At 45.6% G+C, this 26,204-nt stretch overlaps 1 protein-coding gene across 6 annotated transcripts in view; it reads left to right on the forward strand.

Annotated features, from left to right (window-relative positions):
• The window catches only part of FNIP1 (folliculin interacting protein 1), a 333,439-nt gene that overhangs the window by 220,255 nt on the left and 86,980 nt on the right, over positions 1-26,204 (forward strand). For 5 of the 6 annotated variants that reach the window (XM_078653129.1, XM_078653133.1, XM_078653128.1 and 2 more), the window contains one exon: positions 19,313-19,459. The exons of the other annotated variant lie outside the window; for it this stretch is intronic. In XM_078653129.1, coding sequence (XP_078509255.1) covers positions 19,313-19,459 — 147 coding nt within the window. The remainder of the gene's footprint in view (positions 1-19,312; positions 19,460-26,204) is intronic. 6 annotated transcript variants of the gene reach the window in all.

Below are 26,204 nucleotides of genomic sequence, written 5' to 3' on the forward strand. Positions count from 1 at the left end.
CACCTTTTTCTCTTGTTACTTCTGACCGTCCAGTCCCCAACCTCTCCCAGTATCTCTGTAGAGTAGGGCACCCCCAGATAATGTGTAGCAAGGAACCCGTTTGGCCACAGCCCGTTAGGCAGCAATCTGAGTCACTGTGCCCCATTTTGTGCAATGCCGTCCTTGTGTGGTAGGGACTGTGTAGCATTTTGAGCTGGACTAGAGGGAAGCCTGCCCTAATCACCACTTCCCTTGGTAACTGTAGGCCTCGCTCCATGCGTCATCCTCCAGTCTGCCCAGGTCCAACACCCACCTGTTCCTAAGAGAATCAAGCTTGGGAAGGCTGTGGGTGAGCAATGAAGTGACAAAGACTGTGTACCTGTATGGGGGGAGGCTATAAACCTAAATTCAAGGGATGATTCCACCGCCAGGTCTTCCGGAGGTCCTTGTTTTTCGTAGTATATACTACATCTGCAGGTATAAAAGGTACTGACTCCATCTGTTTGTATGCAGCCTTCAGTTCGGAGGAGGCTATTTCCTCCCTCCCCCCTCCAGACATCCCACCCGCCCCCACAGTGGTAATTCCGAGAATGTTGAGTTTGTCAGAGGTGTAAAGCCGCTCCCTGGCTACCGGTCGCACTTAGCTGGAAAAAACTTATGTTTTCTTATCAAATCTTAACAATAGGCTCTTCATTGTTTTCAAAGTTCAATCATGTAAGCAATTATAGTTACACCAATTTCTTTATTGACTGATGACATTTGTGTAAACTTGTTATAATTCAATATTTTGATTAATCATCCATGATTCACAATGTTCTGTTTAAGCATAGATAAGTCCCAGAGTCCTGCCCAATGCATTTTGGGTCATCGTGGCCCTTTCTTCAGGGGCTTTCAAATAACGGAATCTCCTTGCCGGGCTAATTATTACTGCGTTTCTCCTCCACCAGTGTTAACAGGCAACCGAGATTGTGTCCCGGCTCCCTATGAGCTCTACCAAGAAATCCACCAAGTGCTGCATGTGGTTAGCGAGGACCCGTGCCAATACTTTTGCTTCTATGTTCAGCAGCAAGAGGGGACGATAGGATGCATAGACCTCTGGTGGTTTATCCTCCTTGTGTATGAGTACAATCAATGGTTGGCGTAGGTCTCCTTGCAGCACCTCCTCCCATCGTCCCTTCCGAAACATTGCACAGAGGAGGGGGTCAGGGGGCACTATGTGTGTTCGGAGATATTTGAAAAATACAGGATGCAGCCCATTAGGGCCCGGAGCATTTCTGGTTTTTAATTGTGCCAAAGCATCCATAATTTTACAGTTCAATATCTCTGGCTCCAGTGTTTTCTGGACCTCACCTCCCCAGTTGGGGGGTTGGAAGATCTTGGATAAAGTTATTGAGTCACCCCTCGTCTCTAGGTAAGTGCGATTGGTATAGTTCCCGGACGTAGTTCGCAAACACCCAGGCTATGACTCCTGGGATCTCCACCCTGGAACAATCCCACCCCATATATTAGGTATCTGTTTCTGCCATTTTCCCTCTCACCAAGTAGGCCAGCAGTATCCCAACCTTGTCTCCAAGTTTGTATGCTTGCCCCTGTTTTGCCCTAAACCTGTCTCTGGCTTCTTGCTGGGGCAGCGTTGTATAGTCTTCCTGAGTGTTTTTGATTCTGTTCACCAGTTCTGGATTTGGCAATGCAATAAACTAAGCCTCCCAGAACAATAATTGCATCTCTAGTTCGGTGCACTTTCGCACTCTTCTTCTTTTTCCCTACAGTATGGGCTACCAAGGAACCTTGGATTACTGCCCGTCCATAGTACCACCCCAGATTCCACTGAACCAGTGCTCTCCTCAAAGTAACATTTGGAGCCTCAGCCAGTCTGTAATCTCCCACGGGTCGGGTCTCTTGCTCGCCCTCAAGCAACCCAGGTGTGTCTGATAGTTTGTGATTATCGGGGAGTTGTCCGAGATGCCTCTTGGCAGATATTGGGTATCTCTTAACCAGCCCACTTGGTGGTGTGGGACCAGGAGGAAATCTAGACGGAAGAGTGACCTCATGGTGTTAGTTGTGTAAGAGTATTGCAGCTCCTCTGGTTGTTTTACCCTCCACAGATTGTTAGGGGTATCCTATTCCCGGTACCAGTTGCTGCTGTCTGGCAGCCATCAGCCGGTTCCCCTCTCCTTGTGATTTTGAGGGGGAATGTTTTACAGACTAGGAGCTTAACGCCCCTGGAGCCCGCCAAGAATAGTGTGTGTTCCACCAGTGTATATCTACCTCAAGTAAGAACCCACACTTTTTACCACGCTAGGTGTGCCATTTACGTTCTATGAGATAACCCATAGGGTCACTCCTCTCAGGCCCATGGCAGCCCATCTCCCCTACCTTGGATGACATTCCTTGCCTATCCACCATTGTCTCGACCTCCGTAGTCACAGTCTATTAGTGTTAGCTTCCAACAACAACCCCCCTTCTCTATATCCGTATGCAGTGAGTGTACCACATCTCCAATGATCAAGGCATCTGCCCCCCCCTTCCTTCTTTTCTTAACTACTGTCTCAGCATGTCCATGTGGCTCAGCAGTAGGTGAGTGATAGGGTGGATTGTAGTCACACTGGGTCTCCATTACCTCCTCAGACAATCATGTCCGAAGTCATGGGGTCTACCACCGGTAGCCTCATCTCATTCTGCTTGTTCTCTAGGCCTCCCCAGCAGTAGTGTCCTTGTTCGCTTCCAGTGCTTCTCATCTGTTGCCTGCAGACCAGGTCTGGTGACTTTGAATTTTGGCTACAATTCTCACCCTCTGACTCCGCTGTCTTCTATGCTTCGATCTCTGCGTCCTCCAACGCTCATAGCAGTTTCCTTTTGAGGTTCCCGGATATCAAGTGTCCCATCGCTTCCAACCATTCTCACATCTCCGCTGCAGTCTCAAAAAACGTTCAGTTGCTGCAGTTGTTGTTGACTTCGATGTAGGTTTCTCTTGGTTTTTGCACTTTTGTGGTGTAGTCAGTTATTTTTTTTTTTTAAGACATGGCACTTTTCACTGTCACGTGATTGTGAGTATATTACCATGTCTTCTACTCTATTAGTTGTTGGGACATAAAAGTCCTATGCATGGCTAAAGACCTGTACTCCTGCCCTGAGTGCCCAACTGTACTGTTGTCTGACAAAAAAACTCATTAGTATTAGGGATCCATAGGTAGACCAGGCTTATGAATGATTGCCATGACATAGGCCTGTCACACGGATTGCAGTCTTGTTTGACCTATAGGGGTGCCCAAAGCACTCCCCTCATAGTGGGGGAAGGCGAATGCCTTCACCAAGTGTTAAGCAGCATGAGCGTGCTTGTAGCAGCATACAGTGTAGTGAGCAGTAGTAGTGAACAGGGTCTCTTTATCCTGTGTTACTGTAGTGAGGCCTACAGGCTCACTCACCTTTTAAAAGTTCTGCTACAGTATGCTTAACTCACCCTTGGCTGTCATCATGTATATAAGGAGTGCTGCGCACCACTGGAGTAATCACTTGGTGCTGGATGTATGTGTGCCTGGGAAGGGTACAGTACAGTGATCGAGAAATACGGTGCAGTATACATGTGTAGTGCATGTACACCTAGAGGAAACATTACATGAGAGATGTAGTGCTGTGCAATGCATACGCAATGAAAAGCATGTGGTGGGTGTAGGTGTTTGAGCGTGAAGTACAATATATGGAGGGTGAAGTGTTGTGTAGCGCACGTGTGTGTGTGTGTGTGTGCTGGCAGTGTGTATGTTTTCAAATAGCACACCCTGGTACAAAACAGGAAAGCTAGAGTATTGAACAGTGTGCGCAGACTGAATGTGTGTGCTTGAATGTGTGTGTGTGTGTGTTTCTGTAGTGTCGCAATGCATTGAGGTAATAGTTCTAGAGAGTAAGTGTGCTCTGAATGTACACTAAGTGCAAGTGTGCCTGCAGTGATGATTACATAGAGGACCCTGGGTTCCATTTTGGGAGGGCCATGACTGCCTGGTGAAGACATGCATGAGGAGTTGAGGAATAACTCTTCCCCCCCCCCCCCCCCCCACCCCCACCCCCGACAGAATTGTGTAAAGTTGCATTCCTGTGAGCCGGGTGGGACACGTACTGGAGGAATGGACTCTTCAAAAGGTTTTATTCAGTGATAGATCACAAGGAAGGGGCCTGGACACCTCAAGAAAGAAGATGAGGCTGATATGGAAATCAAAAAGAGTGGGACTGAGAGCCCAGTATTAACCTTTTAGTGCCCATGTCTCTGTGACTGACATCCAGGTGTGAACTCTGGTCACTCCCATGAACTGTGTCATCTGACAATGAGCTTCAGTTTTGCCTGCTGCTACAGGCATCCTTTTGAGGGGAAAGAAGAAAATGAGAACTGGACACTTCAGAGGGAGCATAATCCCAACATACAATGTAGACCCTAAATCACATTTGGTGCCTGAAAAGAACTATAAGAAGGGGATGTTGAAACTCAAGATTTTTTTGTCATCTGCTAAGCACCCAGATGGGTTGTATGAGGAGGAGAAGCTCTGCAAAACTTCTGTCTGTGACCACTGGTCTGAAGGCCTGCTAGTCTCCTTGCTGGTTGAAGAGACATCACCCAGGGGACCCAAGGTCACCTGCCCTGGAACACCAGCATCTGCCTGCTTGTCAAAAACAGTGTAACCTGTGAGGAAGTGGAGGGCGTTGGAGCGAACAAGGTCCAGTAAGGGAGCCCGGCTGAGAGGACTCCCTGAACAAGGTGTGAGGGAAACTGCTGCATACTGATCGGGTCGTTGCCCGTGCACAGCAACGGTCCGGCGACCCCCTTATCCCAGGAGAGGCTGACATGATCTGAGCTGTGTAAGGAGTGCCGTCCTAGGCCTGCACCGCTTCGTTTGTGACCTCTTATGCCAAAAGGGGCCATGGTTGTAAGTATTGGGCCAGGAGCTTTGAGGACGTGCCTGCCTCTTTGTCTGTGACCCTGTATGCCAAGAGGGGCTGCTGTGATGAGGGTGATTGTACCGGAAGAGCCTGCACAAGGCTGTGAGTACTGTGACTTTCCCATATGCCTGGGTGGGCTGCCAGTAGCACTATGGTGAAGAGTTTGAGTAGTTGCCTGAACTGAAAGATTGCGGCTTTGACTGGCGAGTTAAGCCCGCACACCGAGACCTGCACCTGACTGAGATGCTGAGAATTTCTCACCCTCTCTGGGCTCTAGTTAGGAGCTGGCGGATCGAATTAGACATCCACCCACACCTCCCTAAGAGGGAAAGAATGACTTACCTTGTGTTTACTGAGCGGGAGCAGCTCCGATTGCTGCAACGAACTGGCAGGCCTGCACAAAGGAGAGAGTTTGCATCTGCTGGGTGTATAGCGAGCCTCCCTACTACACCAAATAGGATAAGGACTTGTGAGCTCCCACGGAGAGGGCACTTGCTGCGCCACTGAATGCCTCCATTCTGCTAAAGCAGGAAATACTGCAACTGGGCCTTTGGGGGCCCCTGGGGACTTGTTGCATCACCATAGACCCTTTTTACTAATTTCTAAGGAGTCAAAGGGGAACTCCTGAGTACGGCAGCCTAGTAAGAATTCCCCAGATGTGGCCAGCAGTGAATGGGCAGTAACCCCAACCACATTATATGAAGAAGGGTGGGACAAGGATTTGCCTGACCAGGACAACTGCCCTAACCACTTTTTTTTGTGGAGTTTAACACTTTACATGAGCACCAGTTGTGTTACAGGCGACACATTAATTTTGTTAGGAATGGGTAGATTTAGTGATTTGCACAGATTCACAGGATGTTAAGAATTCCTGCCGAGACTCGAACCTGGTTCCCCATCTACAAGGTCGACCGCTCTAGCCGTTAGGCCACTTAGAGGAGGATTTAAATATTAGTGAAAGTCGACGAACTGATTAATTTATTCTGTCTTTGTATAACTTGGAAGAGCTCTTTAGGATGAACAAACAGAAAGAGGGCGAAAACTGGGGATAGCGCGACTTTAGCAAAGAATAAAATGTCTAGATAGTGTCATTCGATAAAGTCCTCAATTTAAAGGCATGAGTTTGGACCAAATTTATGAACATGTAGTTTTAAATGGGCCAGATGTGTGGTTCCAGTTGTGTGAGCTTGTTTTGATTACACTTTGCGGGGATGATAACTTTGAGAATATTTGTGGAAGGGTGGGTTGAATGCAGTCTTCTGTGATACAGACTAGGAATGGAGAGTGAAAGAGCTTTTACCAGCACAAGAAATAGTGGTTCAGTGGGTGAAATTATCCACTGAGTAATGGATTTTCGGGGCTGGGCAATCTGAAGGAGAGAACGATTTCTGCTACAATATCTTAAATCTGCTGCTTCACCGCTGTCCAGGTTTTCCCCCTAGTCCCACAGTGTCAGACTGCATAGTTCTTTACATGAAACGTTGAAAGCAATGGTTGTTCGTAGTAAAGAATTACTGTAAATGGTATGGGATTCTGGAAAACACCCACTTCATTATTGGCAGAAAGACCTATTGCATCAAAACATCAACTTATACCCAAGTTACACTTAAGAGTTTTTACACAGTCTGTTACTGCTTGTATGCAGTGCATACGGTACCAAAAATCACTCTTAACATTTTAAACTAGGCGCCTAGTGCTTCCACAGCAATCAGCAGTTGACTGTGCCGCAGATAGTAGCTGGCTCACTTCTTGGTCCTCTTCTGTGATTTTGTGTTATCAGTCATTTCCTAAACCTCAATATTCCCAGCGTACGCCCTATCAGAAGAAGTCCTAATCCATGACAAACTAAATGTAAGTATCCTGGACACGTTCTTGCCCAGGCTTATCTCTGGGCTCTGACTCAGTTAGTGGTTATTCAACTGAGTTTCTTGAGGGTACTATTGTTTATCATCAAGGTTCCACTGCCTGTAGTATTGGTGCACTGCTAAAGGATAAGCAAGACTTCTTGACCAGTCATGCCTCACTCAAGGAAATGGTATAGATCCCAGCGATAACTCACAGTAAGGATTATAGTGTTCAGTCACTAATGTTTGTATAATGGGAATATAACTTTAATTAAAATCAGGAAACGATAGGGCATCTAAGATGGTCCCAAAAAATGAACACAAAACTTCCAGAGGTCTCTGCACGCCCGTAATTCAACATATGAGTCATTCAGTGTTTTAGGTTTTAAAATCTAAGTAATTGTTATATTAGGTTTTCATTCAACACTGGCTCAAAACAATGTTTGGGAGATCACTAAACAATAAATTGATCTGGCTTTACCTTCAGTAAATAGTACGGTTTTGTTTCTTACTTTCGAGGAATTGAGTAATGCCTTTTATATCTGTTGTCTTGTCGTCTGGGCTAGATTCTTTGATGGTAGTTGGTAAGGAGAGGCAGGTGAGCAAAAGCCTTTTGTCAAAGCTGTAGTAATCATCTCAAAAGTCACAGTGAAAATTGGAAGCAGTGGGTGGTTTGGTCTGAAATTTGGCTCTTCTAAATAAGTTATACTGTCCACATGCTCTTGGTAAAGATTAGTGGACACAAGATGTGATAAAGGGGGGCTAGTTTAGTGTCTTTCTGGATGAAGCTCATTTCACAGTTTCAAGGGAGGTGATGGAATGGAGTTGGTCCCTTAAAAATAGCACCCAAGAGTCCAGGATGACTTCAAATTCTGTATCTTGGCTTCTACTGGTTACAGTAAAGATTTGCCGGTGCCAGATTTATACACTAATTAAGGAGTATGATGAAGCTGCAGAATCGGAGGTGCGTTACCTCTCGCATAGACATGTAGCTAGGTCATATGGCGAGGGGGGAAGACCAGGTCGTAAGCTTGCAGAGAAAATTAGGACTCGTGAAGAATATAGCTACATTGATAAAATAACGGACGCCCTGGGACGCGAACACTATGCTCCCCTAGACATCGTAGAACAATTCACGAGTTACTATGCTGATATGTATACATCAAGGAGTGCGGACTCTCACCTTGATATAGAGGGGTTTTTGGCGGATATTGCTTGTGCATGGCTCTCTGACGCGCAGCGTGAGTATTTGTGTCAACCTATAGATGAGGAAGACATAAAGGCTTCAATTCAGTCCTTACCTAATGCGAAAGCGCTGGGCACGGATGGCTTGTCAGCAGAGTTTTATAAGGCCTACGTTGACCTCCTTGCTCCCTATTTGCTCGAGGTGTACGCGGAGGCGCATGAAACAGGCGTTCTACCACCGTCCCTCAGACAGGCGCTAATTATTACCCTTCTCAAGAAGGACAAGCCTCCCGATGCTTGTGAATCTGATCGGCCTTTATCGCTGATCAATATTGATGCAAAAATACTTGCTAAGATACTGGCCACGAAACTTCAGCCCCTTATGCAAGGACTGGTCCTCCCGGACCAATCAGGATTTATTCCGGAATTCTCCACCTCCAATAACTTACGTACCATTTTCGCTTTGATGCATGCGCTGAACCTGGATACACATGCTGCGGCGGTCCTACTGGACGCGGCCAATGCGTTCGATTCTATAGAATGGAACAACATGCTCTCTATACTCCAACGAATGTGTTTTCCTCCACTATTTCTGGGGTGGGTGAAGATTTTATACACTGACCCGTCTGCGAGGATTCGGGTAGGTGGATTGATGTCCGAGCATTCTTCCATCCAGAGAGGCACCCGCCAGGGCTGCCCCCTGTCGCCTTTGCTGTTGTTATTGAGCCTCTGGCGTGCGTGATACGTCAGCGACCTAGGGAGGCAGCTCTCAATTTTAATCTTCACCCAGTTGGTATTTCTCTATATGCCCATGACATGGTGCTGTTTCTACGAGAGCCTACTCAATTTTTGTCACAGGTGCTGAGAGAATGGGCTCTTATCGGGCCTCAATATCAACTGGGGTAAGTCGTTCATTATCCCCCTGACTGTATCTACCCCCGCACCTCCACTGGAGTATCCAATAGTGTGGACTGCGGAACCAGTTGAATATCTGGGTGTTTGGGTTCATCGTGACCCAGATGTGGTGGTGCAAGAAAATTATGGGCGAGCCTGTGAGACACTGGACCATCAGATAGATAATTGGATAGTGCTTCCGCTGTCTCTGGCGGATCACATCGTTCTTACTAAAATGGTGGACTGCCACGCTTTCTGTATTTTTGCTCCAATATCACTGTAGGATTGACGAAGAAATGTTTCACTACGTTACGAGCCGCACTGGGGCGACTTGTATGGGGAGGAAAACAGGCGCGAGTGGCATGGGCAACTATCATACTAGATTATGCTAAGGGAGGGTTTGGAGTGCCAGACCCATACATGTACTATTTGACTGCTAAGGCACAATACGCTTTTTACTGGTTCAACAGGCATGATTTCATCCTCCATGTGGCGGTGGAGGATGAGGACGCTAGCCCAGTAACCCCTCCTGAGCATTATCACCCATGCGCGGCGCACTACACCTAAAACACAAATAAATACCATAAACACTACCATTGCGGCATGGCAAGCGATTGGACATATTACAAATAAGCTGCCTCACTACACCCCAGCGATGCCACTCAAATATCATGAAGCACTATCTGTGATGCACGAGGCTGATCCTCTCTGACTACTTGAGGAGGTGGGCCTAAGCACTATGCAGGATATTTTCCTTGGTGGGACGTTTCTCGCTGATGCGGACTTGCAATACATAACCAATCCCTCACTGCTTTTTAGATTTTCCGTCCACCGGCTGAGACATGCTATTAAAATGCACTACCCTACATACCCATCGGAACCTCCGACCCTTCAAGCGTTACAGCTAATACTTACAATTCCTACACAAAAGAAACTCATTACAAAGTGTTATAGAGCTATTAGAGCTGAGAATCCACATATTTCAACTAGGAGCTTTGATCGCTGGAATGCTGCGCTAACTACCCCTATGATTGATGTGGAATGGGAGCATGTGTGCAGTCTGACGGGTAGGCTTACTCCTAAAGGGAATCTTCACATCATTCATTTAAAATATATACACCAGGTATACTACACGCCCCTGCGTTTACATAGATACGGGCTGAGAGACACCAGTAGCCGTAAACGGTGTGGGTTCGGGGAGGCGGATTTTATGCATCTAGTGTGGGAGCTATTGGGCATCAGTGATGAAAGCAATTTTGGAAATGTCTGGGGTGGAAATGCAGTGTACACCACAGATCTGTCTATAATGCTGTGTTCCTCAGGTGAAGGGAGTTACTGGGAAATGTATCCGTATTGCTCTGCTCCTAGCCAAACATAGAGTAGCTATCACATGAGATACTAAGCAGGCCCCAAAAACGACGCATTGGATTAGGGACATGGTATACTGCAGAGAAAACCTTGAGCTATATGCAGAAGAATTGCCGATGTCCTCTAGACCTAGAGACATCTGGGAGCCATTACGTCCGCTTCTACAACATCAGAACTTGCCTTACTTACAGGGTTAAATGGACGCGTAACATATGTATCAGCACACTGGGGCCGTGACTGGAATACACTGGGTAACGCAATTCAAATAGTTAGTTGAATGTTAAGTCTGGGACTGTTGACTGTTCGCAATGTATCTCTTGCAGAATTATCAGAGATGTAAGATTGCATAATGGTGTCGATGATTTTGTGGTTTTGATTTATTAATGGTTTCATTTTTGTTTTATTTGAAATACAATTAAAAAAAAATAAAAAGATTTGCCGGTGCCAACACGACCCACAAGAGTAGGCACCCAAAAAACTGGAAAGTACAGTAGAATTGCTGATGTCCTCTAGACCTAGAGACATCTGGGAGCCATTACGTCGGCTACTACAAAATCAGAACTTGCCTGACTCACAGGGTTAAATGGATGCGTAACATATGTTTCAGCATACTGGGGCCATGACTGGAATAGACTGGGTAACGCAATTCCAATAGTTGTATGTTAAGTCTGGGACTGTCGACTGTTCGCCAGGTATCTCTTGCAGAATTATCAGAGACGTAAGATTGCATAATGGTGTCGATGATTTTTTGGTTTTGATTTAATAATGGTTTCATTTTTGTTTTATTTGAAATGCAATAAAAACATGTTTTTAAAGATTTGCCGGTGCCATCACGACCCACAAGAGTAGGCACCCACAAAACTGGCATGTACAGTAGATTGGGTTCAGGATGACTTCCAAATAATTAACCGGTATGGTGGCATACCTGAACCAATAGGTTGTGGAATAATGATTCTTCATGGGCAGGGCTATCTCATGGATGGGACACCAAAACCAGATGTCCTGTTAAGAAGTAAGGTGGCCTACTCCTACTGTTCTGCTCTGGCCAGTGGCAGTTAGGCATAGGCACCCTCAAATTTCGAGGGTTTCACTGTACTTTAGAGATTTGGCACAGCCCTGAATGAGGTCAAGTGTGCTCTCGTCTTCTCTCATTGTGTCCATTGGGTGAACTGCGCGCCACCCACATCAAAATCAGGCGAGCACTCAAGCAGATCACCACAGTCCAAGCTCATCTCCTTCGTCTTTCATGTTTTTACTTTTTTCTGTGTCCACTTCTGAAAGGCATCGTAAAGCTCACTACAGTGCTCACATCATGATGGTTTCTTATATAATCGAACTAGATAAAGTAAAGCAATGTAGCCGTGCTGAAGCAATCACAAAGAAAATATCAAATTGAGCCCTCTCCTAAAATGGAGCAACCGCATCTCAGTGCTCCAAAGTAACCTTTCACCTTGGTTGGCATAAGAATCTTGGGACTATTAATTCAGCCTTCACCTTTCTTCAATGCCAGCCACACGTGGGCTGTGGAACAGCGGAAGACCCTGGACTTGGTGCTTTATAGCAGAGTTCATGAAAACCTCATCTTCTGCACCATGCTGTTCTTCTATTCCTCTGTTGCTACACCTCCAAGATTATTACAACGGGTCTGTAAATGGCCCCAGTGCGAAGAAAGAAAGCCATTGGCTGCTTTCCAGGGAGCCGAGTAATGAGACCTACCATGCTAGGAGACAGCTTCTTGGACGCCTGCTTTATCATGCGGCAGATTAATGGCAGAATACTCGTGACCAGGCCTCTTGCATGCCTGCTTCTAGATTTACAGTCGGATGTGTTGGCAAGCTGTGGACTAAAATCCTTTCCTAAATTTAAACCACTTTAGCATTTCTTGAACCCGCATACGAAATTGTAGTCTCATGCTGGTTTTATTTTCCCTGACTTCCCTCGGTTAAGGTCAAGGACGTCCTGGCTAGTGTGTGCCGATCAGCACGTGTACCTACAAAACACGTCCACAGCGTCCCCAGGGGGCAGAGGAATGTACAGTTTACGTCGTGCGTGCGAGTTTGACCTTTTGGTGAAACACGGTGTTAATGCGCAAATGTGTAAAAAAGCAGTTCGCAGGGCCGAAATCTGGTCTGTGTAGTTAGCTAATCGTTGCATAAACTCATTTGCAACGTGTGATAGATTAGTTATGGAGACTGACCATCCTCCAAAGATGCGCTTTGTTGTAGTACAGAGAAGCTGCCACCGATGCAACCTTTAAATGGTCTCTTTCTAGGGAATTGACTTGTTACTCTGTTAGTAGTCTGCTTTGTCATTTGTCATATTACAAAAGGTTTGGATGTTAAACAGTGGAAGTATAGAGTCAACGTTTGTGGTTTGCTAAGGACTACTCTTATGGAACCCCTTTCAGGACGAGGGAGCTAAAATCAAGACTTTAAAAATCGAAACGTAAACCAGCTACAGTGTTCCAAGAGTGTGGAGGGGTGCACATGCCTTGGCAGTCCTCCGACTCTGCTGGCTCCACTACCAGGCTGTCCCGAATAGAGGAATCCTTGCTGAGGAGTTTTTTCCCCACACGCAATTCTCGCCCCCCTCCCCCTCACTCTGGGCTTCTGCTCTGTTATTGCTGAAATGTCTGGTATTGAGGATTCCCTTCGCTGCAGTCACATGCTTGCTGGAGAGCAGCCAGCTGGAACCTGATCGCCCTCGGAGGAAGCACTATCCGTTACAGACCCAGCCACTGTTACCAGAATAGTAAATACCGTGTCATGGGACCAGGCTAGCTTTTCAACACAAACATGTATTTGAATGTCGTGGCATTATGCAAAGAAGTTTAGTTAAAGTGTGGAGGTTGTACCTACGTTTCTGTCTTCTTTCAGTTGTTTTAAATTAACTTTATAATGTTCACTGCTATGTGGTCACCGGGCTCAACTGAGCAACCTGGAAACGGGCAGGGTAAATCGAGCTTCTACAGGTATAGAGGTGTTTTTCCGGGACTGACACGTGCCATTGAAGGCCTGACAGAGCCTGGCGTAAATCGAGCAGCACCTTACCTGGGCAGATTCTGCCCTAGACTATACACCCTGTCTGTGATCGCCTGTGTGCGACTTTTCTCTTTACCTCGGATTGGGAACAGAAGGGATGTATTTGAAGGGGCATTTGCATTGCTGCACTTAGTACTTTGGCCCTAAATACAAGTGCCCTCGTAAGTTCGACAGTGGTTATTGCAGGATGTTCATTATTTTCAAATTGACATGTCGACATTTGTTTTGCAGATGGAGTAGTATTTGCCTTCGTTGAGGTTTTATTCAGAGTAGACTGATATTTATTGAGATATGCCTAAGAAGATTTAAACTAAAAAGATCAATTTGGAAATACTATTTCACATTCATGATTTGCAGAATTTTTCGACCGCAATGTGCACTTAATAATAATCAGTAGGAATATATACGTTTCCAGGGTGGAACAAGCATTTGCAATGCAATAGGTCACTCAATAATTAAGTTTGAGCTAGTGGCATTGCTAAATATTGCAGTGGAAAAAACTACCTAGGCAGTAATTCTAAAATAATAACACAGTAATGCAAGGACCAACACTAAGAGTGAACAGTTTCCAAATAGTTACACAAGTTTATTGCAATCACATAAACAATAGCTAAAAATATACATTTCATAAAAATCATAACCTAAAAATTCTTAAACATAGAAGAGTAAGTTGTGTGTCGACGCGTTTCGGCGACCAGCGCCTTTCTCAAGACAAATTACAACTTTCTGCAAAAAATAAAACAGTATATAGTTTAATTTTTTTCATTCTCAGTTATTACGATATTATCTTAACATAAATATGAATAACTTAAAAGATGACTAGTATAAACTACGTGTTCTATTTATACTATTAATACATGGTCTCTAACTTCTCCTTTGTATCTGTCCTATCTGAATGAAATTCATAGCTTTATCCTGATCACTTATGACTGATGTAGGCATTGAGAATTCTTTCTGACACGTAAATTGATGTATTTAGTTTGAGACTATCATGTTTTAGAAATAATTATTTGTGATATAACGTTCATTAAATATCAGGGAATGAAAGAATGAGACCATGTATTAATAGTATATTATGCCATCAATAGACTTTGGTAATATTCGAAATAGCAGCAGGCTACAATAGAGGTCATGTTATGTGATTTATGCTTCGCCAATTTTGGATTATCAGTTGTGTTTTGATTATTTTAGGACCTTTGTTGCTTGAACAGTGTTTCCTTGCTTAAATAGAACACGTAGTTTATACTAGTCATCTTTTAAGTTATTCATATTTATGTTAAGATAATATCGTAATAACTGAGAATGAAAAAAATTAAACTATATACTGTTTTATTTTTTGCAGAAAGTTGTAATTTGTCTTGAGAAAGGCGCTGGTCGCCGAAACGCGTCGACACACAACTTACTCTTCTATGTTTAAGAATTTTTAGGTTATGATTGATGTATATTCAATTTTTATGAAATGTATATTTTTAGCTATTGTTTATGTGATTGCAATAAACTTGTGTAACTATTTGGAAACTGTTCACTCTTAGTGTTGGTCCTTGCATTACTGTGTTATTATTTTAGAATTACTGCCTAGGTAGTTTTTTCCACTGATTTATTCCCTGACCTAGGGGTTGACTGTTATTTTTTCGTACAGGGAACCCTTGTTGTTTACAAGTATTGCTAAATATTGCAACACTAATTGCAACAAAAGTTTATAAATTGTAGGCCAAAAAAGTGTATTTATTTTTGTAGCAATGGTTGTATGCTGCGCTTTAGATGAATATGTTTAAAAGTAAAGTGCACCATACTACGATTGCTACAATAGTTAATTGTGGATGCGTTAACAATTGATGTGTGCACTGATGGCTGGTGGTGGTGTGTGCCTGTTGAAATTGTGCACTGATGGCTGCTGGTGTGTGTGCTTGGTGGAAGTGTGCACTGACGGCTGGTGGACTGTGTGCCTGGTGGAAGCATGCACTGACGGCTGGTGGTGTCTGTGCCTGGTAAAAGTGTGCAGTGACGGTGTGGTTGTGTGTGTGGTTGTATGTGTGGGTTTGTGTGTGTGGTTGTATGTGTGGTTGTGTGTGTGTGTGTGGTTGTGGGGCTGAGTGTGTATTGTGGGTGTGTATGTGGTTGTGGGTGTGTGGTTGTGGTTGTGGTTGTGTGTGGTTGGGCTTGGTTGTGCCTGGTGGAAGCGTGCACGGACGTCTGGTGGTGTGTGTGTGCGCGCCTGGTGGAAGTGTGCACTGACGCCTGGTGGTGTTTGTGCCCGGTGAAAGCATGCACTGACGACTGATGGTGTCTGTGCCTGGTGAAAGTGTGCAGTGACGGTGTGGTTGTGTGTGTGGTTGTATGTGTGGTTGTGTGTGTGTGTGTGGTTGTGGGGCTGAGTGTGTATTGTGGGTGTGTATGTGGTTGTGGGTGTGTGGTTGTGGTTGTGTGTGGTTGGGCTTAGTTGTGTGTGTGGTTGTGTGTGTGTGGTTGTGGTTGGGTGTGGTTGTCTAGACTGGGGTTGTGATTCTTCCAGTAATGTTTCCACGGTGGTCTTCATACCTGAATCACAGTTGGTGTAGAATGTTGGTTTAGAGGAAGAAGGGCTACTATCCATAAGGAGGGTTTGCCATAGCATAGCTCTGGGTCTTGTACATGGCGAGTGTGTAGTGGGTTGATGCTGCAAGGTGGTTGACAGGAGGGGGTTAAGGTATTGAGGCCATTTGCCCAACCATGTCAGCTGTTCTCCAGACATGTGGTTCTCACCAACTTCTTGCAGGTGGCTTGAGTTTTCTGGCTAGAACGAGTGGCTGTACTTTGGTACTTATGCTTACTGTTCTAACCTGAGACATCACAGAAGGCTCCTGGCTATTGGTAAGGGACTTCTGTTTGCATGACCCAAATGTTAAGTCTTAGTTATTTAAATATTTATTCTAGATCCCAAACCCTACTTTAGTTGAATCCTACCGTTTGCGCAGGGCCCAGTCTTTAATTCCCTGCTCTGACAAAGGTTAAAATGCCTGCAGGTCCACCAATAAAAAAAATCTGTCTATTCGAGAAACTCTGATTAAGGAAAGCTCTGATGAGACTATGACATAATTACAAGAGAGGATAAAGTTATGCCTCTGATGAATAAACTGTGTTGGTGCTATACTGAAACTCCGAAACAATGGAACTGAAAGGAACTTTAAAGCCAAGATCTCGGCCATATACTTTTATCATCAGGACTCTAAGACATAATACCTATGTGCTGTGCATTGCATTCGCCCCAAAAAAATCCCTGCTGCTCAGTAGATTTCGATTAGAATTTTAAAAGTGTGTCCCACGCTTAAAGAATCCGGCTTTCCAGCCCTTTCTTCTTGAGAGATTTGCCAGAACTTGGATTATTAGTTAGGAAGGATGCAATCCCTTCACATGTAACAAGTCTGCAAGTTTCTCTTAACTGGGACCCAAAAATCCAGTTGTAGCACTTGACACGGTCAGGAAATCGAAGCAAAGCAATCCAAGGTTTACTCAAGGGAGGTGGTGTGGGCTTCTAGTAGCCCAGCTTGTTGGTATACAACACTACTCAATAAGTAATTGTCACACCTGTGCTCTGTCTTACAAAAATGAAAAATACTTTCATCACACTACTTAATACTACCCTGAATGGGCTCATTCAACATCCTTACCAGCAAACCCACTGTTGTCAACAGTACCAAATCCCTAGGTGTCATCCTAGACAAAAGGCTCAATTTCCAATCACAAATGAACACCACGGGGAGAAACGTGCTTTTTTAATTGCCTGGTGAATTCCAGGCTTCATTCCAGAGCAAGATCTCAAACCTCCTGTTCCATCGCTTGGTGCTATCTAGAATGGACTACAGTAACTCTCTCCCTACTGGTCTTCCCAAGATTCCTCTTACTCCTCTTAAATCAGTCCTACATTCGATAGGACGTTTAGTCGCTGGGGCCAAAAGGAATGACTATATTCCACAGATTCTGGTTTTAGTTAACTGGCTGCCCATTGAAGCTATTCACAATATGGCATGTATCACTCGCAAGGCCTACACACACCCTCTCCTTGTTACCTGGCTGACGAGCTTGAATTATCCAGTGGTGATAGACCATCACAGAATAAAAACAAACCCCTTCAGGGTATATTCTGTATATCTGGATGGAAAGATGTGAGATATCAATGTGACTTCTGTAAAATGTTTTTGATGAATTAATATATTTCTATTCTGTTTGTATTATTGTATAAATTGTGCCTGTATACATTCGAGAGATATCCACCTGAGTAACATCAGAATATAGCAGGCTCTGTTTTATTCTAAACTAATAGCACACTTTTTAAAGAGAGGTTATACTACTACTATAATCTTAAAATGTAACATTATTACATATAATTGGGCTCAGTAGTTTAGTTTTCTGAGGAAGAGTGTGAATAGGTGTGAGCCTGGTGTGTAAGGAGATCAAATGTCATGTGGGGGACACCACCCTGATTTTGTCATAATCGACTGTGCCCCCTACGTTTGTAAGGGTACCTCTCAATCTATTGTGAATCTGCTGCTAGAATCTTCAACCTTTAAAAAGAAACCATTTACGGCCCAATGCTTTTCAGGAAACGTGAACAGGTTACGGAACTCCTAGTCTCCTAAACTTTGCAACATAGGCCATCTTTAACCCGAGCTGAAAGCCCTTTTTCAAAGACACTTCAGCAGGCCTCTCCTGTCTGTACCTCCCCGGTTTACTTTCCGCAGTGATCACCGCCTTGAGGCTTACCTCTCTACTTCGACATCATTGGACACCGTCCTTTACTTGGCACCAGTCCGCATCTTGTTACTCAATTTAATGACTGTTGCAATGTTTGCCATTCTTTAATGCTCTTAGATTACTGTAAATGTCCTAACATTTTTGGCTAATTTAATTTATGTACATTATGTAATCTATTTCTGTTGTGAAGTGCTCTGGCACCTGTGGGTAAAGTCAGCGCTATAAAAATACATAGGTAAACAACTACATTTCCGGGCGCCGGGCCGCCCCACCAGGCGCAGGCTCGCGGCGTTCTCCGAGACTGGTGTGGTGTGTACGGATTGCAGCCTCGGCTGATAAGTGACAGGGTGGCTGTTCGGGTGGCACTCCCCACTGACCCGCACCCTATCAACTGACATCACAGCCCTTCTGAGGCTCTTTGTCCCTACACTGTGGTTTACAGTCCTGGGTGTGGGGTAAGGGAGGAAGGCAGACAAGCTGAGTCCTGGTGAGAGCCCCAGGGCGGGAAGGGTGAATCTTCAACTCAGAGGACGGCTCCAAAGTGGCGAGGCCCAGGGGAGGGGCGGGTGCAGTTGTAACTCAGGTGAGACCCAGGTGAGCAGTTGACAGCCGGAGGACACTCCGAGGGGGGTGGGAGGTTCAAGCGAGGAGAGACTGCCCGTGCAAATCACAGAGTCTGCCGGGATCCCTCTATCCTCCCCATGACCCCGTGCGCGTCTGTGCCTGCTTCGCAGCTGACGTGAAGAATGTTTTTATCTGCTTGTTAAATAAAGAAGCAGATAAGAATGCTCTTTTACGCCAGCCACAAAACAGGGTACATTGTCCGGAAGGGCAGTGCGAAAAGCGGACAGGGTGGCACCCAAAACCCCTCTTTTCCAATGGGAAGCCAGCGTTTACCATTAACGCTGACGCTTCCCAATGGAAAAGGGGGCGGGCGGACAGTACCCTTTTTAGAAACAATATCTCTCACAGAGGCATGCCAGCAGCTTCGCTGCTCCACCCACGCCTCTCCGAGACCTAAAAAGGACATGCAAATCCAATATTGTCCAAGGAAAAGTTTCTCCTCTTAGATTTTTTTTTTTGTACTTTAATAAAAAAAAATGATTAAATGTCCTAATGCTCACACCTTATATACGTCGATTTCCGATTCCTTGCTCTGTGGGACAGTATGGAGGAGTCCGAAAAGTTAATTATCTACTCTTAATTTTTGCGGGTTTCCTAAAAGTTTGAAATTCATGCACATCATAACCGAAACAATAGATTTCTCACTTTGTTTGAAACTTTGTGAATCTTTACCGCAAGTAAAAGCCCTTGGTTTTCCATGCGCATGTCTTCATCTTGTAGGACGACTATTTGCAATCTGTACACTATGCCGCGGATCTCTGAGCCTGTGTGGCTGACCATGATGTCTGGGACCCCGGAGAAGAATCAGCTATGCCACCGCTTCATGAGGGACTTTATTTTCCTAATGGAGCATACTTCCAAAAACCAGTAGGTTATTTTTCTGTTTAATTGTATATAGAAACATCAGCTGTAATTATCCTTACAAATGCATTGTTCTTCCCGTTTTTTTTCTTTTAAACTCAAAAGCCTTTTTTGTTAGTAGCACTGGGACTGAAAAAAGCAGTGGCTGTGATTCCACGATTGGATCACTTGTTCATAGGTCAACACATCAGTTGAACCACCATAGTGTTCAGATTAAAGTATGTGAAGTGGCGATACCAATGAGCTTCAGGAAAATTACTTTAAAAAATGAACTGGCATGTCGTTTCAAGTGTAACTAATCATAGTGCACCACAATCACGGTTAAAGAATGACTAAACCTATAGTTGCATTAAGCAAAAGCACTTATAGCTAAGCTTTGCAGATTGTGCCCAATGCTTTTATTGTCCACATTTACAGCATATTGACTAACTGAGAACATTGCAGTGGCTTATAACAAATATGCTATTTTCTGAATCTGCCTGTTAGCCACCCACCCAGTAGAAGTTAAAGAGAATTATTATTTTCTTGTTAGGTTGTGAATACTAAGATGGCGTGGCTGGAGAGAAGTTGGTCTGATTGGTGACAGACTCATTGGAGTTCAAAAGGACACATTGTAGAACACATAAATCATATTCATTCTTTAACATATCCCACAACCTCACTTTCATTTTTGGATTCCCTCTACATATGACCATATGTGACAAATAAGTAATTTACCCTTTTTCGTTTTTAATATCGTGCTCCCATCCATGGCATAGTCTTTTATCCCGAGGTTTGCTAGCTGAGTTATTAAACCTAGAGCATGCTATGTGTGAAACGAGTTGTGTAGATGAGAAATGGAGAGCAATAGGAGGTGATGTCTACTACAGCAGTCTAGATTTGCTCTCACGGCCTGTACCTGAGCTTCAAACCTGCTCTGTGGGATAAGAGGAGAGATCACGCTTAATGGTCATAAATTCACTGCTAAAACACAAAATATTTTAGCTCTAAATGTGGTGGTTTTTAGGAACCCGAATTGAAAGCGTTGTGCACATCATACTAAATACAGAAATCTTTGGTTGGTGTTGATTCGGGGTCTATGAGCCTATCCTAGAGAAAGGCGGAGTTCTCCTTTTAGTGACTAGTGTGTGAGCCCCACCCACTGTATGAGACTCTGGGACACTTGGGGCTAATAGAAATGTGTGGTGAGTGGGTGAAGGCGAAACAAGCTGACCTATTGAGAAGAGTGTTTGCTCATTTTCAAGTGCAATTTTTTTAAGAGCGAAGCCAAAGTAAATCCTATTTTACAGCACAGATCTACCAAATAGACATTATTTTGGGTTAGCATGAACAAATAATCACACATAACACTGTAACACTGTGTTCCAATTTCTTTTGTCCCTGGTAAAATTAGGTTTGGCAGATATAAATAAGTCAACTCTGCGTAAAATGGTACTTTAATGTTGATATATGTTCTACACTGTGCGCTTCATGGTTCACTGCCCAACTTATCATTGTCAGGATTTTTTTTTCTTTGGGTGTCTTGTTGCCTGAATCACTGTCGCTCCACTTTTGGTTTGAGGTTGCCCTCTACGAGCTAGTTCACTTATACTCCCTGCTAGCCACTTGATGGCTGGCAAATAGGGGTTGGTATGGTGTATTGCGCCAGAAGCTACTGACAATAAATGCAGCAATACTTTTCTTGGTAGTCCTGACGAATCGTTCCAGAGGTTCTTATTTGAAGATCTTAACCATCAAGGTGCCATCCTTACCTATGCGTATTTCTGAACAGCATCAGCATAATAATCTCAGCTATGTGCGTGCCCTCCTTTTGCTGTTGGTGATGCCTTGACCCGATTAAAAAGCAATAGTGAGAAATCTACATTTTGCTGACAAACATCACTTTCAGATTTTCCCTGTTTCATTTTCGGAGTTCCACATTGTACATTCAGTCACCCAAAAATCTTCTGGGGGCCCATACACTTCAGCGAAAAGCTGAGAATTGCGCCATTACAAAAAAAAAAGAAAATAGGAGGCTTCTAGCATTCTCGACCTTCTTGTAGCACCCATCCTGCGGTGGCACAGAAAGAAAGATAGGCACTAAGTTCATGTCTCTGGGGAAAACGCTGATATTAGTAAGGATGATAAATAGGAAATCTGCATTTGACTAAGAAGTCTTCTCACTAATGTAGTTAATGATCCCCCCTCAAAACCCTGTCATCCTTTCTATACGGAAGTAATGAGGAAAGTGCCAATGTATCTTTTGGTAATAATACTGCTAAACGAGAAACCAATTTTTCATATAGCACTTCACACCACAGTCCCTTTGTGTCTGAGCACTGATAATAACACTTGTTGCTATTAGCAAATGTAATGATTGTTAAAACGTCTCAGAATGGTGATCTTGCAATGTGGGTTGTATGTGCGAAATGTTATCTTTTCTCTATCAAAAAAATAAACAAGAAAACTGTTTGGAATTGATCGTTATTTTGGGTCTCTGACTTCCCAAATGTGTTGCGTGTTTTCTGAAAGGCTAAAGTTCATCAGACTTTGACCAGTCCCATGGTCTGAGCACGTAGCCAGTAGTGCAGCCGAACAGCTACAGAGGTGAAATTGGGTATTAAATGTAATTTTGTAGCATGAAGGAAATAAAGGCTTGATTGAGGAACAATGAGAATGTATTTTATTGTAGCATTTATACACAGCACTTACTACCCATAAGTGGTTCGCTGAAGTGCTTGCCTACAAAAGTGACATTCTACGCCATGTAGGGTGTGGAGTTGTAAGGATGTTGTTTTTGTTTTGATCGATGTAGGAAGTGTTTCCTTGTCATGCGTGCGGACCCCTGAGGTGCCGTTATGTTATGGGAAGTGTTAAAGACCGACGTCGTTTTATGGTTTTTATCGTTCTTTTAACTTTGAACAGCTCTGCTGGTCCCTTTATTGTATTTCATATGATAGTCTGCTTAGTTGGTTACTGCACTGGGTTGTCCAATCTTAGATTTTGTGCATAGTTGTGGTCCTGAGCTGAAGGGAGAGAGAAAATTGGAGAGATATGTAGAGGCATTTTTATTATCATCCTATATCTGAATGTCTATGTGAGATGAAACTAAGCTGTCAGATTGTATAGATATTTGACCTGCAGTGAATGGACTATATTAACCCCTTGAATGCTCATGACGAGCTGAGCTCGTCATGAACCACGGCGCTCCGGTGCTCATGACGAGCTCAGCTCGTCATGAGCCGTGGAACGCTCGCATGCGGGGATAATTCCCCTGCTGTGCTGAGCGTTCCACGGGAACGGATGTCGCCGTGACGAGCTGAGCTTGTCATGAGCACAGGAGCGTCGTGCCTCATGACGAGCTCAGCTCGTCATGAGCATGTGAGCGCTGTGCGCGCCCCCCTCCCCCCCAGCACAGCGGGGGAATATCCCCCGCAGCGAAGGGGTTAAAGTCCTCCAAAATTATCCAGTAAATGTGTGACAGATTTCTTCATTTATTCCATGCCTGTTCATTTGGTGGTTTGTTTTTTTGGCTGTACAGTACTGGTGATGGACAACCCTCATAGCAGATATATATTATGTGAATTTAATAAGTAGAAGTTCCAATTTGATACTAACTGCTGCTTATTATGGTTTTAGTATTATTGTGTGCAATAACCGTTATATATAGAAGTAGATAACTACATAATGCCACAGTTATAAAGACTTGTAGCGCTCACTAATACTCTGGAGTGTCCTGGCGCGGGAGTGAACTGGGGTAGACAGATGGGAACCATTTAGATGAGCTGACTGAACAGATGTGTCTTTGTCACAGTGAACCATAGTTCAGCCCTTTTTTGCTTACCTGCACAACGAAAGCAATTTGTTGGTTAACTTGCTTGCATTTTGTGGGTTGTAGTCTGAGGATAGCGCTTGAAAGTGTGACTGTTTACTCTGTTGCCTGTATGGAGCAAAAGTAAGGTAATTTTGTTTTGATAGGAAGGGACACAGGCAAGATGGCTTTTTAATGTTTGTAAGTATAAGGGTAGCTGGTAGAGGGGTTAGTATTTATTGGTTTGGAGGTTCTACACAAACTAGTTTCATTTTGGCAGTATGCTAGGTAAATGATAGTGGGTGCGGGTGAAAGAGGGCTAAGTATTTGCCTGGCGCTTGAACAAGAGGTTTGGCGAACTATGGGAGGTGACGGGGGAGGTGATACTGCGTGTGGTGATAATTTTTTGCACAAATGAAGGGTAGTAGTGAGCAGTCAGCTGAGCTGTTTTGTATCTGTTGCAGAGACCCCTGATGAATGCATTGGGCATAAAGGAATGGTCCTACTCGGTTGTATGTTTTACCTTTAACCTTACCTTTACATGTTGCTGTGAAATGCCTGGGTGGGCACTCAGTAGACATATGAAAAAGTTAAATAAAGACATAAGGTGGAATTACGCTATCTCCGCAATGATTTTTTAAGCACGGAAGAGTGATGGAATAAGGACCTGGATAATCACTGGTATCTGAAAGAGACAAGTTAGTGATAGATTCCTTACCTTAGAATATCCCCAGGCGTCAGACTGGATCCGGAAAGTTTTGCTTAGCAGTACACTTGCGTGCCAGTAGGTGGCATCCTGCGGCTCTGCGTCCGTCACTGGCGTCGTCGCTGAGATGGCGTCACTGAGAGTAGTTAAGCGCCACACATGCGTGCTGACGTCAGTTCTTTCTTTTTCCGCGCCAGTAAGCGCAGATCCGGATTGAGCACGTACCATGTCCAGATCCTGTTGACCCAGTGGCTCCGCCACCGACTCCAACCCCTGCGCCGCTGGCTCCGGCCCCGGCGCCACGAGGTGTGGCGTTGCCGGCTCCGGCCGCAGTGCCACCCTCGGCTCCGGCCCCGCGCCAACTGGGTGCCTTTTATCCCACCTTTGCCCTGGTTCCCGGACCATTTTGTTCTGACCTGGGACCCACATTGGGAGCAGGCGCCGTTCCCGAATCTGATCGTCCCCTCTCCGGCTCCACCGCCGCGACTGGCCTCCTCTACGCCAGAGGCAGACGACAACTGGGAAGGGTCCGAAGACACGCTTGCTCGGCAATCTGACTCCGAACAAGATTGGGTGGACAGCTTGGTGGTTGCAGGCGACCTCGTTGTCTCCTCTGACCCGGGGTTCGCCTCTCCCCCTCCTACGAGGGAGGAGGGTGCCTCCTACATAATGGTGCTCCGTTGGGCTGCTGAGGCCCTCAACCTTGACCTCCCAACAGTGGCCCTCAAGACCAACCTCCTCACCGAGATGCTCCAGACAGCGTCTACTTTGTCGGAGCCGCTGCTTCCCTTTAATGACGCCCTTACAGAGGTCCTCTTGGGCACTCGGTCGAGGCCAGCCACGGGGGCCCGATGGATAAGAACGTCACCAGACGCCGGCGCCCGGTGACCCTGCTTTCTTGACCACTCACCCTACGCCTGAGAGCCTGGTCATTCAGGCCTTGACGTTGCAGAGTGCTTTTCCCACGGCCCGCCGGATAAGGACTCTAAAAGGCTGGACCAGTTTGGGCAGCCGTTGTTCTCTTCGGCCAGCATAGGGCTGAGATCGGTGAACACCGCCTGCTTGTTGATCCGCTACTCCGACACGGTGTGGGATGCCGTTGCTCAGGTGTTGCCTCCGTGTCCCGAGGAGGTGCAGGCTGCCCTTTCTCAGGCGATTGCTGAGGGTAAGGATGCGGCTAAGTTCGCCATTCGGTGTGGGGTGGACACCGCCAACTCATTGGGCAGGGCGATCTCTACGACTGTGGCGTTGCTGCGCCACACCTGGTTGCGTTTGACTGGGTTCTCGCCCAATGTCCAGAGCTCACTCATGGACATGCCTTTTGATGGCACCTGCCTGTTTGACGACAAGGCTGACCGTGCACTGGAGCACTTTAAAGACTCGCGGGCTACGGCCAAGTCCTTGGGTCTTTCTACTAAGAACCCGGCCACTCCTGGTTTTCGTTCCTCTCGTGGCCAGGGGAGAGGCACCCAGGCACGCCCTTCCACCAGGTCTGTGCAGAACTAGCCTCAGCGCGGCCGTGGTTTCCGCAGGGGTGGGTTCGGGAACCAGCGTGCGGGTCTGTCCACCTCCACCCCCGCTGCTTCCACCGCCAAACCTACCTAATCTGAGATTCGTGGAGCACCCCACGCCGGTGGGTGGCAGGATCCACCACCACCTCCACCGCTGGCACAAGATTACATCAGACAAGTGGATGCTGCAGATAATCTGCCAAGGTTACTCCTTTCCCTTTCAGTCCTCCCCTCCAGCCATGCCACCTCGGTGCCACCACATGTCGGGAGATCGTTTGGTTCGTCTCCAACAGGAACTCACGGCCCTCCTGGCCAAGGGGGCCATCAAGTGCGTTCCTGGGGCAGAAGTAGGGAGTGCTTGTTATTCCCACTACTTTCTGGTCCCCAAGAAGAACAAAGGGGGTCTGCGTCCTATCTTGGACCTCCGGGACATCAATCGCTTCCTCCGGAAGGAGAAGTTCGAGATGCTGACCCTGGCTCAGGTCTTGTATCGCCTTGACCCTGGAGACTGGATGGTAGCGTTGGACTTGCAGGACACATATTTTCACATCTCCATCCTGCCGGAGTTACCTGCGGTTCATGGTAGGCCAGGAGCATTTTCAGTTTACCTTGCTCCCCTTCGGCCTTACCAGTGCCCCTCGGTGTTCACAAAAGTGATGGCGGTGGTCGCAGCTCATCTGCGCAGGTCAGGGGTATCAGTCTTCCCCTACCTAGATGACTGGTTGTTGAAGGCGGGCTTGCCCC

This window comes from Lissotriton helveticus, chromosome 7, assembly GCF_964261635.1.
Source record: "Lissotriton helveticus chromosome 7, aLisHel1.1, whole genome shotgun sequence".
Lineage (NCBI taxonomy): Eukaryota > Metazoa > Chordata > Amphibia > Caudata > Salamandridae > Lissotriton > Lissotriton helveticus.